General features: G+C 31.1%; 1 protein-coding gene across 1 annotated transcript; it reads left to right on the top strand.

Moving 5' to 3' along the window:
- Window positions 1–4,822: 4,822 nt before the first annotated feature.
- On the top strand, window positions 4,823–10,707 carry LOC133176887 (uncharacterized). The gene is made up of 6 exons (XM_061311942.1): window positions 4,823–4,905; window positions 6,869–6,963; window positions 8,428–8,663; window positions 8,979–9,123; window positions 9,324–9,467; window positions 9,800–10,707. Exons 2-6 carry the CDS (start codon window positions 6,879–6,881, stop codon window positions 9,964–9,966), a joined length of 777 nt encoding a protein of 258 aa, XP_061167926.1. The 5' UTR covers window positions 4,823–4,905; window positions 6,869–6,878; the 3' UTR covers window positions 9,967–10,707.
- Window positions 10,708–10,998: the final 291 nt, after the last annotated feature.

Genomic DNA, 10,998 nt, shown 5'->3' with positions numbered 1-10,998 from the left:
ATCCCAGTGAACTTGAAATAACAGATACCACAGAGTCTGACACATCTGTTTTATATTCAGATTAGCGGAAGAGACGCTAAATAGTGATTTAACAACAAGTATATTTGATAAACGTGATGACTTCAACTTTTCTATCGTCAGCTTCCCTTATTTATATAGCAATGTATCTTTATCACCTGCAAATGGAGTTTATGTCTCCTAGTTGATTTGATACACAAGAGCATGCTTTACGTACGAACAATTTCTTCAACAAAGCAAGCTATTGACAAGCAAGATGATGAAACAAGGATATCAACTGTATCGTTTGTTGTCAACATTTGGCAAGTTCTGAGGTCGACACATTTACCTTGTCAGCAAATACAATCTATCATTAAGTTAAATGCTGATTGACGTTTTTCATACTACTTGTTAGGTCATTATTTACACACTGAATTATCTACTGATTTTCCCGTTTGCCCGATCATGACAATAAGCACACGGCGGGTGTGACCGGTCAACAGGGGAGCTTACTCCTCCATGGTACCTTATCCTACCTCTAATGGTTTTAGAGGTCCGTGTTTGCTCTGCTCCCGATTTGTATTATTTCAATGGATTTTGAGCTTGATTACTGTTTCTTATCTCCATATGCCATTGTACGTACGAACAATTTCTTAAACGAGGCAGGTTATTGACAAATAATATGATGATAACAGGATATCAACGATCTTGTGTAAAGTCAACATTTTGCAAATTTTATGATCGATACAATGACCTTGTTTGCAAACACAATCTGTCGATATGTCAAACTTTTGAAAATAATCACTGTTTGTTAACCTCACATTTCATATTGAAATTAACACAAATACTGATTTTAAAAGCCATCCTCGTTTTCTAATATTGAAGCTTTCATATGGTTGTGTGCATTTGAAACTGATATTGTTTTAAAAGCTAAAACACAAGGTAAACTGTATATTACTTTCCTAGCACTATTTTTAATTAGGGTTTATGAATGATTATTATTGATTATTTATCATCTTCCATAGGAGCCGTCTCCTGTGTAAAAGACTGGTTTGTTGTGTTAAACATTTGCAGTTTACAGAAGATTGTAGTATATTTATGGGTTAAAGATGCCTTTTAATTTAAACATTAATAAATCAACACCATGTTTTGGCCTAGGGCTCCCGGATCAAATGACTAAGATAATCAATCTTCAATGTCATATGCACAAGAAAATTAATCATATGACTAAGATACATGTGTTTTTCAATTCATTAAAAAAAGACATTTGTGATTATCCCTCTGACTTGGTAAAGTAACCTATGTGTTCTTCATCTTATTCCTTTTTTATTTGCTTGATAAAATGTGTTTTATTTGTTGCTTGAAAGCATAAAAGTATAAAATTAAAAAAAAAAAAAAAAAAAAAAAAAAAAAAAAAAAAAAAAAAAAACATAAAAATGATACAAATTTAATATTTCCTATCATTTATTATTCCCTATCAGAAAAATGTTTTGATTGCGTATTTTCAGAAATATTACACGGCAAATTAGAAACAAATTGAATTTCGTTATCTTAGATAGGGTGCTATCCTTTTATAATTTTTTGGTGAGGATGGACTATAATTTAAACATGTATTTTACAGAAGCTACAATAAATTTCTTTTATTCAAAAGACTACATAATATTAAACATATGGATGGAAAATGCTACATGAACTCTGAGGTTAAATATTTTAAATCTCAAAATCTTTCGACCATGAGTCAAAGGGCAAATTCCTTTGACAAGCATATGGCTTCCAATTTTCACGTTAATTCACTCATGTGATGCGACACAAATATAATTTAAAATTTATCATTTTAATATCATTTTTCAGTTCTGTGAAGTATTATCGTAAATTCTTTAGAGAGTGATAATAAACTAGGGGGTTAAAATGACGCCGGAGCTTGGCAAGGGGTAGGGGGGCATCTTTTAGTAATTTCACTTCAAAATTTTGGAACAAGTCGTAGAGAGACAAAATATGTCCTGATAAACTGTTTTTGAATTACACAAATAATCAGAGAGAGAGAGAGAGAGAGAGAGAGAGAGAGAGAGTTAATGTCTATTCGTTGTCCGTGAGTCCTGAATTCCGACAAGCAGATTAAGTTGACACAGTCAAGTCAGGATCTTTTTCTTTTGTATACTAGTATTGTATTGTATTGTAATAAACAGTGCATAAAGTTTTAAGTTCAGATAACAATATAGGAATCAGTCTTTATTTAACTCCGGCTAGGGTATCTAGTCAAGGAAAGTATATTGGGACAGAGTGAAGGGATATTAAAGATGCAACGACGTCGCTGCTCGTATTAAAATTCAATGGCGACAGCGACGGGTAATCATAATCATCTTAATGATAAATCCGCAAACAATCTGTAAGCATAACCTACATAATTTTACTTTTTTTTCTCATAAGTCCATAAACTTTTTTAATTACTTCTCAACAAAGGAAGCAGAAAATAACTTACAGTCAAACATAACAGGTATTTTAACAAAAATAATAAAGAAATAAATATTACAATATATAAGTTATATTAAGAATGAACATTTAGAGTTTTTCAAAGAAAAAAATTAAAGCCTAAAATAACATTGATTTCTTATTTTTTGAATATTTTAGAATAATGTTAATTTATACAATATATAATATATATAGTTTATTTAAAAACTTCTACATGAGAAGAAGAAAACACTTTCTGTCGCCTTCAGCTCGACATTTCGATATATCGACGACGTATTATCAATTAACAATAGTTACTTTCATTCATATGTCGAATCGACATATCCCAGTGAGCTTGAAATAAATGATACCACAGATTCTGACACATCTGTCTCATATTAAGATATTTTACTAGAAAAAGACGTTAATGGTAACCTAACAACAAAGCTTTATGATAAACGTAATGACTTCAACTTTTCAATCGCCAACTTCCCTTACTTATGTAGCAATGTACCCTTATCACCTGTTTAAGGGGTTTATGTCTCTCAGTTGATTCGATACACAAGAGCATGCTCTACGTATGAACAATTTCTTAAACGAGGCAAGCTATTGAAAAACAAGTTGACGAAACAAAGATATCAACAGTCTCGTTTGACGTTATCTTTTCGCAAGTTTTTCGGTCGATACAATGACCTTTTCAGCACATATATACGACCTATCATTGAGTCAAATGCTGACTGACTTTTTTCATACAAACTGTTAGGCCATTATTTACACACTGAATTATCTACGGATTTCTCTGGTTTTGTTTCCCGATCATGATAGGAGCACACGGCGGGTGTGACCTGTCGGCAGGGGATGCTCACTCCTCCATGGTACCTGATCCCACCTCTAGATGTTGAGGTCCGTGGTTGCTCTGCTCCAAATTTGTATCGTTTCATTGGACTTTTGAGATTGAATACTGTTCGCTATCTTCATATTTCATTCACGCAGTACACATAACTTACATAGGAAATTACAATTCAAATCCCGTATCTACGTATATATTTTGAGAAAAAAATAATCATTTAACTCCATTTTCTACCTACTCTTATCCAACAGAAATCCCTGTAACATCACCTTATCTGTCAGTTGCCTGTCTCGGTTTAAAAACTGATCGTACTCGAAGCACGCTCTTGAGTATCGAATAAGTTGGGAGATGTAAACACCATATGCAGGTGGTAACTGAATATTACTTCATAAATAAGGAAAGTTGACGATGGAAAAGCTGCAGTCATCTTGTTTGTCATACAGTTTAGTTTTTAGTTGGCCATTATCGTCTACAGTCAGCAAAAAATCCTAATATGAAACAGATGTGGCAGACAATGTGGTGTCTTTTAAGTTACTGGAATATATCGAATCGACATATGAATGAAAGTAACTATAGTTAATTGATAATACATCGTCGATACATACAAATGTCGAGTTGAAAGCCACAGCAAGTGTTTTCTTGTACATGGGAATTCCAACAGTATGGTCTAAAAAGACTAAATAAATGTTGTTAATTATGAACTCCAGCATTATTTTAATATCTTCTTCCGAGTACCTGTGTGTAGAATCAGATCGGTTTTTTAAGAAAGAATTTTGTTGATGACCAATGACAAGAATTCGAAGAAACTGTTGTCTATGATATAAAAAATTCTAGCTTTTATTTATCATTAGGAATGGATGTATAAAGTGTAGAAAATCGTATAGAGAACCCACTTCTGATTTACACCATTTCTAGAATATGTTGTAGCACAGTACGTCTGAATTTCTTCCTTTCAGCAGTTAAAATTTTTGTAAGGAGCAATTATAAGATCTCTGAAATAGTTGAACGGAAGCATTTCAGACCTATTTTTCCGAGTATACCGAAGAAAGTACATATCTTAGTTGATAACCATGAAATAATAAATTAATACTATTAGGAAGCAAAATGACTATTTTTGACATTTATAGTCCTGTACTCATTTATTTTCAAATAAATATAAGTTAACGACAATACTAATCAAATGAAATATTTCAAAGGTTAAGTTTACAGTTAAGGTTGCAGATGTTTTGAATCAAACCAAGTGAACCTTTAATGTTTCACTTCAGTATAATCATAAAGTTGGTATATGCTGTTTAGTTTGAGGCTTTAAAATAATATGGTCTAAAACTAAAATTTAAAAAAAAAAAGCTTTTTTAGATAAAATCATAACACGTTTGAACCTCTATGATGGTACATGTAGTATCTTGCCCAGGTAAGGATGAATAAAAATTTACTGAATGTGATTGCGTAGTCATCATATTTATTTCTGTTGACGACTACAGGTAACCATATATTTTTCTTCTTATCTCGGGTGTTTACACACAAAGGTACAAGTAAATTAGCTGCAAAGTTTCTTAAATCAATTATTTCTGTGTTTTAAAAACTACTATTTTCCTGATTTTTTTCAGAAGGTATGTAGACAGTTTAGTTGATACTTCTTTATTATCAATATACATAATATTAATATTGTATCCCATGTATAAATGAAAAAGAAAAAAAATATATCGATGGTGTCGCATGTCAAAAGTTGGCCCAGATGTGGTGACCTATCTAAGCAGGAAAATACATACATATATATGTATCTGGGATTTTAAGAAGTTTTCTCCGTGAGGGGCATGACTTACTCTTTCATACCAATTGTTAAGCCATTGTTTTTACATTCATTTAGACTAACAATTATTCCGTTTACTTGTATCAATACAGAGTGCTAGATAGCCGATGCCAGCTCTGGTGTTTCCCAATGGTCCGTGTTATTGCCCTTTCATAAACTGTATTTTACACAGGATTTGTAAGATCAAAAACAATTCGTGTTCTTCACTTTTCTCATTTTTAAAGGAATTGATATTTGTTATGAACTGATAATGATTGATTAGATTCAAGGCATCGATCTGTTGCATTTATCATGGAATGGAATACTTTGCTTTATAATTCTTTGTATCCTTTATTCTTTATTTTTCAATGTACAACATACTTGGTATTTTGACGTGAGGTATTTTCTGAAGAATACATATGTGTAAATGTTATTAGAATTTTTATTTTTCAAACAAGTTTACATAGAATAAGCACAAATCCGTAAACTTTATTTAATTAGCTCTGCTTGATTAATTTGCTCATGAATCAACTTATCAACTTTGCAGATGGTAATAAGATATGCCATGTTTATGTCAGAGAAACTATATGCAAACAAGTGAATTTTTATGCAAGGAAAATACATTTTTTAAAAACAAAAAGGAAAAAAAATACTATCATCCATGTCCAAGTATGAATGAATTATAACATATAGATGTGGTTTGTGATTACAGATGCATATAAACAACTCATAATTTCTTATTAATGCTTAGCGATTTTACAAGATGTAGTGTTCAAAAACCAATAATTTAATCGAAAACATAAAAGAGAAATGGAAAGAAGCCTAATTATACTTCGGGAAAATACATTTTCCTTCAATTTGTATTTTTCTCATATTGTGATTAATAAGTTTTTAGAATTATATAAATTCTGTCCAAAAGTTAAGGTTTTATAATATTATTTATCTAATTATAGCCATGCCAAGAATTTGCTGCAAAAATTATCATATCTAAAGCTTGTTACCTATTTATTAGTTCTTTCTGGATTTCTCTTTCAGCTCATGTAAACGTTTTACATACTTAATTTTTTTTATTGATCAATTCTTTATATCTAACGTGGGGATATGAATTGACCTACATACACTGTACTAAATCTTTACACTTGGAAAAAATGTGGGCGTTATTGTTATATTTATAGCTATCTTTAAAAATTGTTCAAATATCGATTGCAAGAAGATATTGATTTAAATCTTGTCTAAGAACACGGTGAAATGGTATTTTTGGGCTTGATCTCATATTTCCTTTTAATTAAAAACAATCAAATTAATTTTGCATGTAGAAATATTTCAAATTTACTTTAAGGGAGAATATCGAGCAACTTCTGAATGCCTAAATTTCCTGGTATTCTCAATCAAAATTATTTTTAAATCATCTCACTCACTCAGATAATCTGTTGCCATCTGTTTATTTCTCTCCTTGCGTTATATGCGTCGTCAGTAACTTTTGAATATTTTCAGCTTCTTCTCAAAAGCCTTTTTTATGTATATTTTTTCTCTACACGGAGAAATCCAGGACAGTTTTTAAAACGACGTCGAGATAGATATGTATAATTTTCCTGGATCATCTACTCTATATTTGTCAATGTTGGTTTTATTATATCAAAGGGTACATTTAAATGAAAACATGGCAAATCAGAGGTTTGGTAATTTCTGTTTATAAGCAATTAAATGTAAAGCAGCAAAATTAATTTTTAGTACTTATGTGCATTAGAAAAAAATATGCTATAAATTATATTCACTTTTAACAGATCTGACAGGATGAAGCTAGCAAGATTGGCGGTTGGGTGTGGATTTATTGTAATTGTTATTTTATCGAAAGTTGTTACAACGGAAACTATGTCTTGTAAGTTAATTTCCATTAAATCGGTAAAATGCATTTTTTTTTATTAAAGAAATATAATAAGCTAAAGGTTACTATGTACAGGCCCTTAGGAAGCAATTTTAGTTTGGTGGGGGGGGGGGGGGGGACAGCCATACATTTTTCAGTTGACAGTTGAAGGGGCACTACCCAAAATGACAAGCAAAAAAAAAGGTCATCAGCTTCCAAATATTCCTTGACAAGCAAAAAAAAAAAAAAATAAATAAAATAAATAATAAAAAAATAAATAAAAAAAAAAGGTCATTAGACGTTTTTATTGAGGGCCACATCTATGTTTACTATAGCAATCTATATCGGCAAAATTAGCCCCCCACGTGACCCCCCCTCCCCGGTTCCTACGGCCATGACGTAACTATCTTCTACTAACTTGCTTATTCTTGATAATATTCCGTAGTTCTCTATGTCTCAGTCATTATGTTTGATTTAAGAGATGAATCTTATAATTTATTCTTTTGTACTTTTGTACCAAGTTCATTTTCATGTTACAAAAATAAAATATCTCTATTTCCTAATAGGAACTTGTATAATTTACAGTGTACAATATGTACTATGTAGAGCATTTTTATTAGTATTATATTTTTTCTTTAGAAAATAGAAAAAAAATTAAAGAACAATAACTCTTGGTGATGGACACAATTTTACAAGCATATATTGATTGACAACACGATATTCTTACTTACGTTCTTAAGTTTTTAAATATCAACCTAATATGTATGACACTAAATATTATTTCTAAGTATACCTCATATTTTTTTAATTTATGTTACGATAATAAGTTTATACTCTTTCTATCTACTGTGTCAATTGGAAATGTGTAAATTTTTTTTAATCAAATTTAGAACAGAGGGATATTAGGCCTTAACATCTGTCTAATGAATTATTCCTTTCTTTCTCGTAACTTCGTTACTTTCGTAATGCAGACGACTTGATTTCGTAGCAAAGTAGGGCAATTCAAAAAGAAAGGAAGGTAGAAAAAACCCAGGAACGTATCGCTGATCTCCAGGGAGGAAAAGCGTAAAAAAAAAAGAAAAAAAGATTTCATTCTTCTTGTACACAGTGCTCTAGAAGGGGAAATATGCAAACTTCAGGGCAGTCATTATGCACATCAAAAGCATATCCTCGGCTGATTTGTCTACAATAGACAGGCTTATTCATTTTGTATTCCGTAAATCTGTAGCCGGCTAAGAAACATTTAAAATGGTAGTTTAGAAATCATATTTCTATTTAAAGAAGTATTTTTTTTTACATTTACAGTTTGCAAAACTACGTTTAAGGTTATATACCATCGAATTTCTTTTTAGTAGAGACCTTAATATACACGTACAGTGCATTCTGTAGATGTGGTATCAGTTTTGATATCAAATGTACATTTATGAAAAGAAATTAACTACAACTTAAAAAATAACGGTTTCATTTAATTATTTACAGATGAATTTGGAGATACTTGCTCTGTTTTCTTAAAAGAATTGGATGAAAGTCGCCAATTTTATGTTGAATACCATGGGAAACGTGTTAGTACCTTGTGCGATGACTTCTCATTCGAGGGAAGAGGAGATGAAATCATGGATGAGTACAAAGTTTGTGTTACACCTCAATATTTCAACGATCCAGATTGTGCCATAGAGTTAGTGTATACCTCTTCCGTTTTTGGAAAACCGCTACAGGTTCGCATATCGTCATTTCATGCAAGGACAGTTAACGTGTTTTTTTTTTCCATTTTTCTTTGCTTTTTTTTATTTAATACAATTTTGTTACTCTGTAAATATCTGAGAAGATCTATTGAGGTAAAAGGCTTCAAAATATAACAAAGCTATAACTTTACGCTGAAAACACTACAATAAATTCTTAGAATTCAAAAATTCAATTCAAAAATTTCTTTTCTAAAATTTCGTGAATGTACTGAGTAGTTAAGAAATTAGATACAGTTATCATTTAATAAATTTTATAGAAACATAATCTTGAATGGATTTTTTTTTCAGAGTGTAACGTGTTCAAAAAACATTCACACTAAATTTTGTGGTAAAAAGGAGGACTATCTTTATATCAATTTCAAGAAACGCGATGATAAGTCAACATCAAGTGCTAGTTTCAAACTACTTGTCACCGCTGAAAAAGTTTTTGATTGTAAGTGTTTTCCCATTCAAAATAAAAGAATATTTGAGCTTCGGTTGTCTTTCCTTAGTACCGTATTGCTCCTCCCTTAAATTGTCTGCCTGTCCTGAAAATCGTAGTACTGTTTAAAGACATAATATGCAAATATTAAATCAACAGTCATTAGCTGTATACATGTAATTTGATATATTTTTTTTTTTTACAACATGCAGATGGAACTTTCGTTGGAGCTATTGTTGGAGGTGTGATCGGCGGTATAATTTTAATTACAATACTAACAGGTATATTTTGTTGGTGTGTGTGCAGACGGAAACCTAATCAAGGTCAAGTACTAGGAACGACTCAGAATACCTCAGGTACATCTATGTTTAATTTATAATAATTTTATTTATTCTGAGAGTAATATTAAATTCAGGTTTTTTTTTTATCAATACTAATATGTATATTTCATTTTCTAAGTATACGGTGTACTATATTATTAACTTCTGTCTTCCTTACTGTAATAAAAATATGAATATAATTATTCTGTTCAAGAACAATCTTTAGAAGTTCCAGCTAGTGTATTTGATTCATAAGAATTTTTTTCTAATTTTTTTTTTTTGAGATACTGCTTTCGTGAATATTGAACTATATTCTTTTAAAAAAAAACATTAGCCTATTTTATTAGTTGTATCAATTTTCTTCAAAGGTCAAACAACAAACCAACCAGGTATTCCATATGCTACATATTCAACACAGCAGTCAAACAACACAACCACATTGTATCCGACAGGAAATTACTCAACGCAATATTCTGCAGGATACAGTGCACAACAGCCGTTTCAATACTCACAGACAATTGGTTCACAACAGTAGAACGTTGATAGTTTCTCGGCTTTGTAAACCAAAGATCTGGAAGGATAGTTGATTTTAGTTCACCTGAGCTGAGAGTTCAAATGATGATTTCTGATCAAAATTTGTTCGTTGTCTGTTGTTTCCGACGTCGTCGTTGTTGTCATAAACCTTTTATGATTTCATCTTCTTCCCCATACCACTAAAGGCAATCAAAGTTTCACGTAGGAAATCAAAAGAAAAATCTTTTTTTTTTCAAGAACAGCAAAGTCATGAGCATTCATATTTATATGGAATCATCTTCAAGTAGTGTAGCTTCAAAATTGTTCAAATCATGAGCCCTTGGGAAAAGGTGTTTTTCCATTGGGCGACTAATATTTTAAATAGGAAAACAGGAAAAATATTCTTAATAACATCAAAGACACGATTAGCTATGATTATATACATTTAGATGGAAGTATCCTCAGTCACCATAGAGTTTCAATTTTATTTTTTCAAAATATGACTCTGAGAATAAGGATAGGGGTACAAGGGTTTTACATAGGAATTTATCGGGAAAAGAACAAGAAGGATCATGATTAATCAGGTGAACGTTTTGGCCTATAGGCCTCTTGTCTTTCTGTCGTTAAAACAATTTTTTTTTGTAATCAATTTATCACTAAAATTATTGAAACTTTTACTTTTTTCCTCCTTTTTCTGCTTTTATGATCAATAATGTAGAAGCAAATCTAAGTTTCATTTCTCCTGCTTTGTAACCGTATGATATGTGATGTATGTAATAAAGAGAGATCTTTTGTTATCTTTGTTACAGTTTACATGATGAATTAAGAAACAATATCAATTTGGCTTGGTTTAAATAAATAAAAGTCAAATTTTGGCAAAAATCGAAGTACAATTACAAGGTTGTATAAAGAAAACTCCTAAAATGATGGTGGACAAACCGACTGGTTCAGGATAACAACAGGAGTGTAGCAGGGTTGCGAAATATATGGACTTTTTTGTAAAGAAGAGATCCAACAGGTATAAGGTGTAAATTAACCAAGAAACTATAAGATC

Source organism: Saccostrea echinata, unplaced genomic scaffold (assembly GCF_033153115.1).
Source record: "Saccostrea echinata isolate AGI-Se365-2 ecotype Australia unplaced genomic scaffold, CSIRO_AGI_Sech_v1 ptg000084l, whole genome shotgun sequence".
Lineage (NCBI taxonomy): Eukaryota > Metazoa > Mollusca > Bivalvia > Ostreida > Ostreidae > Saccostrea > Saccostrea echinata.
Note: the sequence above shows the minus strand (reverse complement) of the source record. Positions and strands in the feature narration are given on the sequence as shown.

Excerpts from the sequence above, each read along its gene's own strand:
- LOC133176887 (XM_061311942.1), top strand. The coding sequence starts at position 6,879 with ATGAAGCTAGCAAGATTGGCGGTTGGGTGTGGATTTATTGTAATTGTT. Across the intron at positions 8,664-8,978 it reads TTTTTGGAAAACCGCTACAG|AGTGTAACGTGTTCAAAAAA; the intron begins GTTCGCATATCG and ends TTTTTTTTTCAG. Across the intron at positions 9,468-9,799 it reads AACGACTCAGAATACCTCAG|GTCAAACAACAAACCAACCA; the intron begins GTACATCTATGT and ends TTTTCTTCAAAG.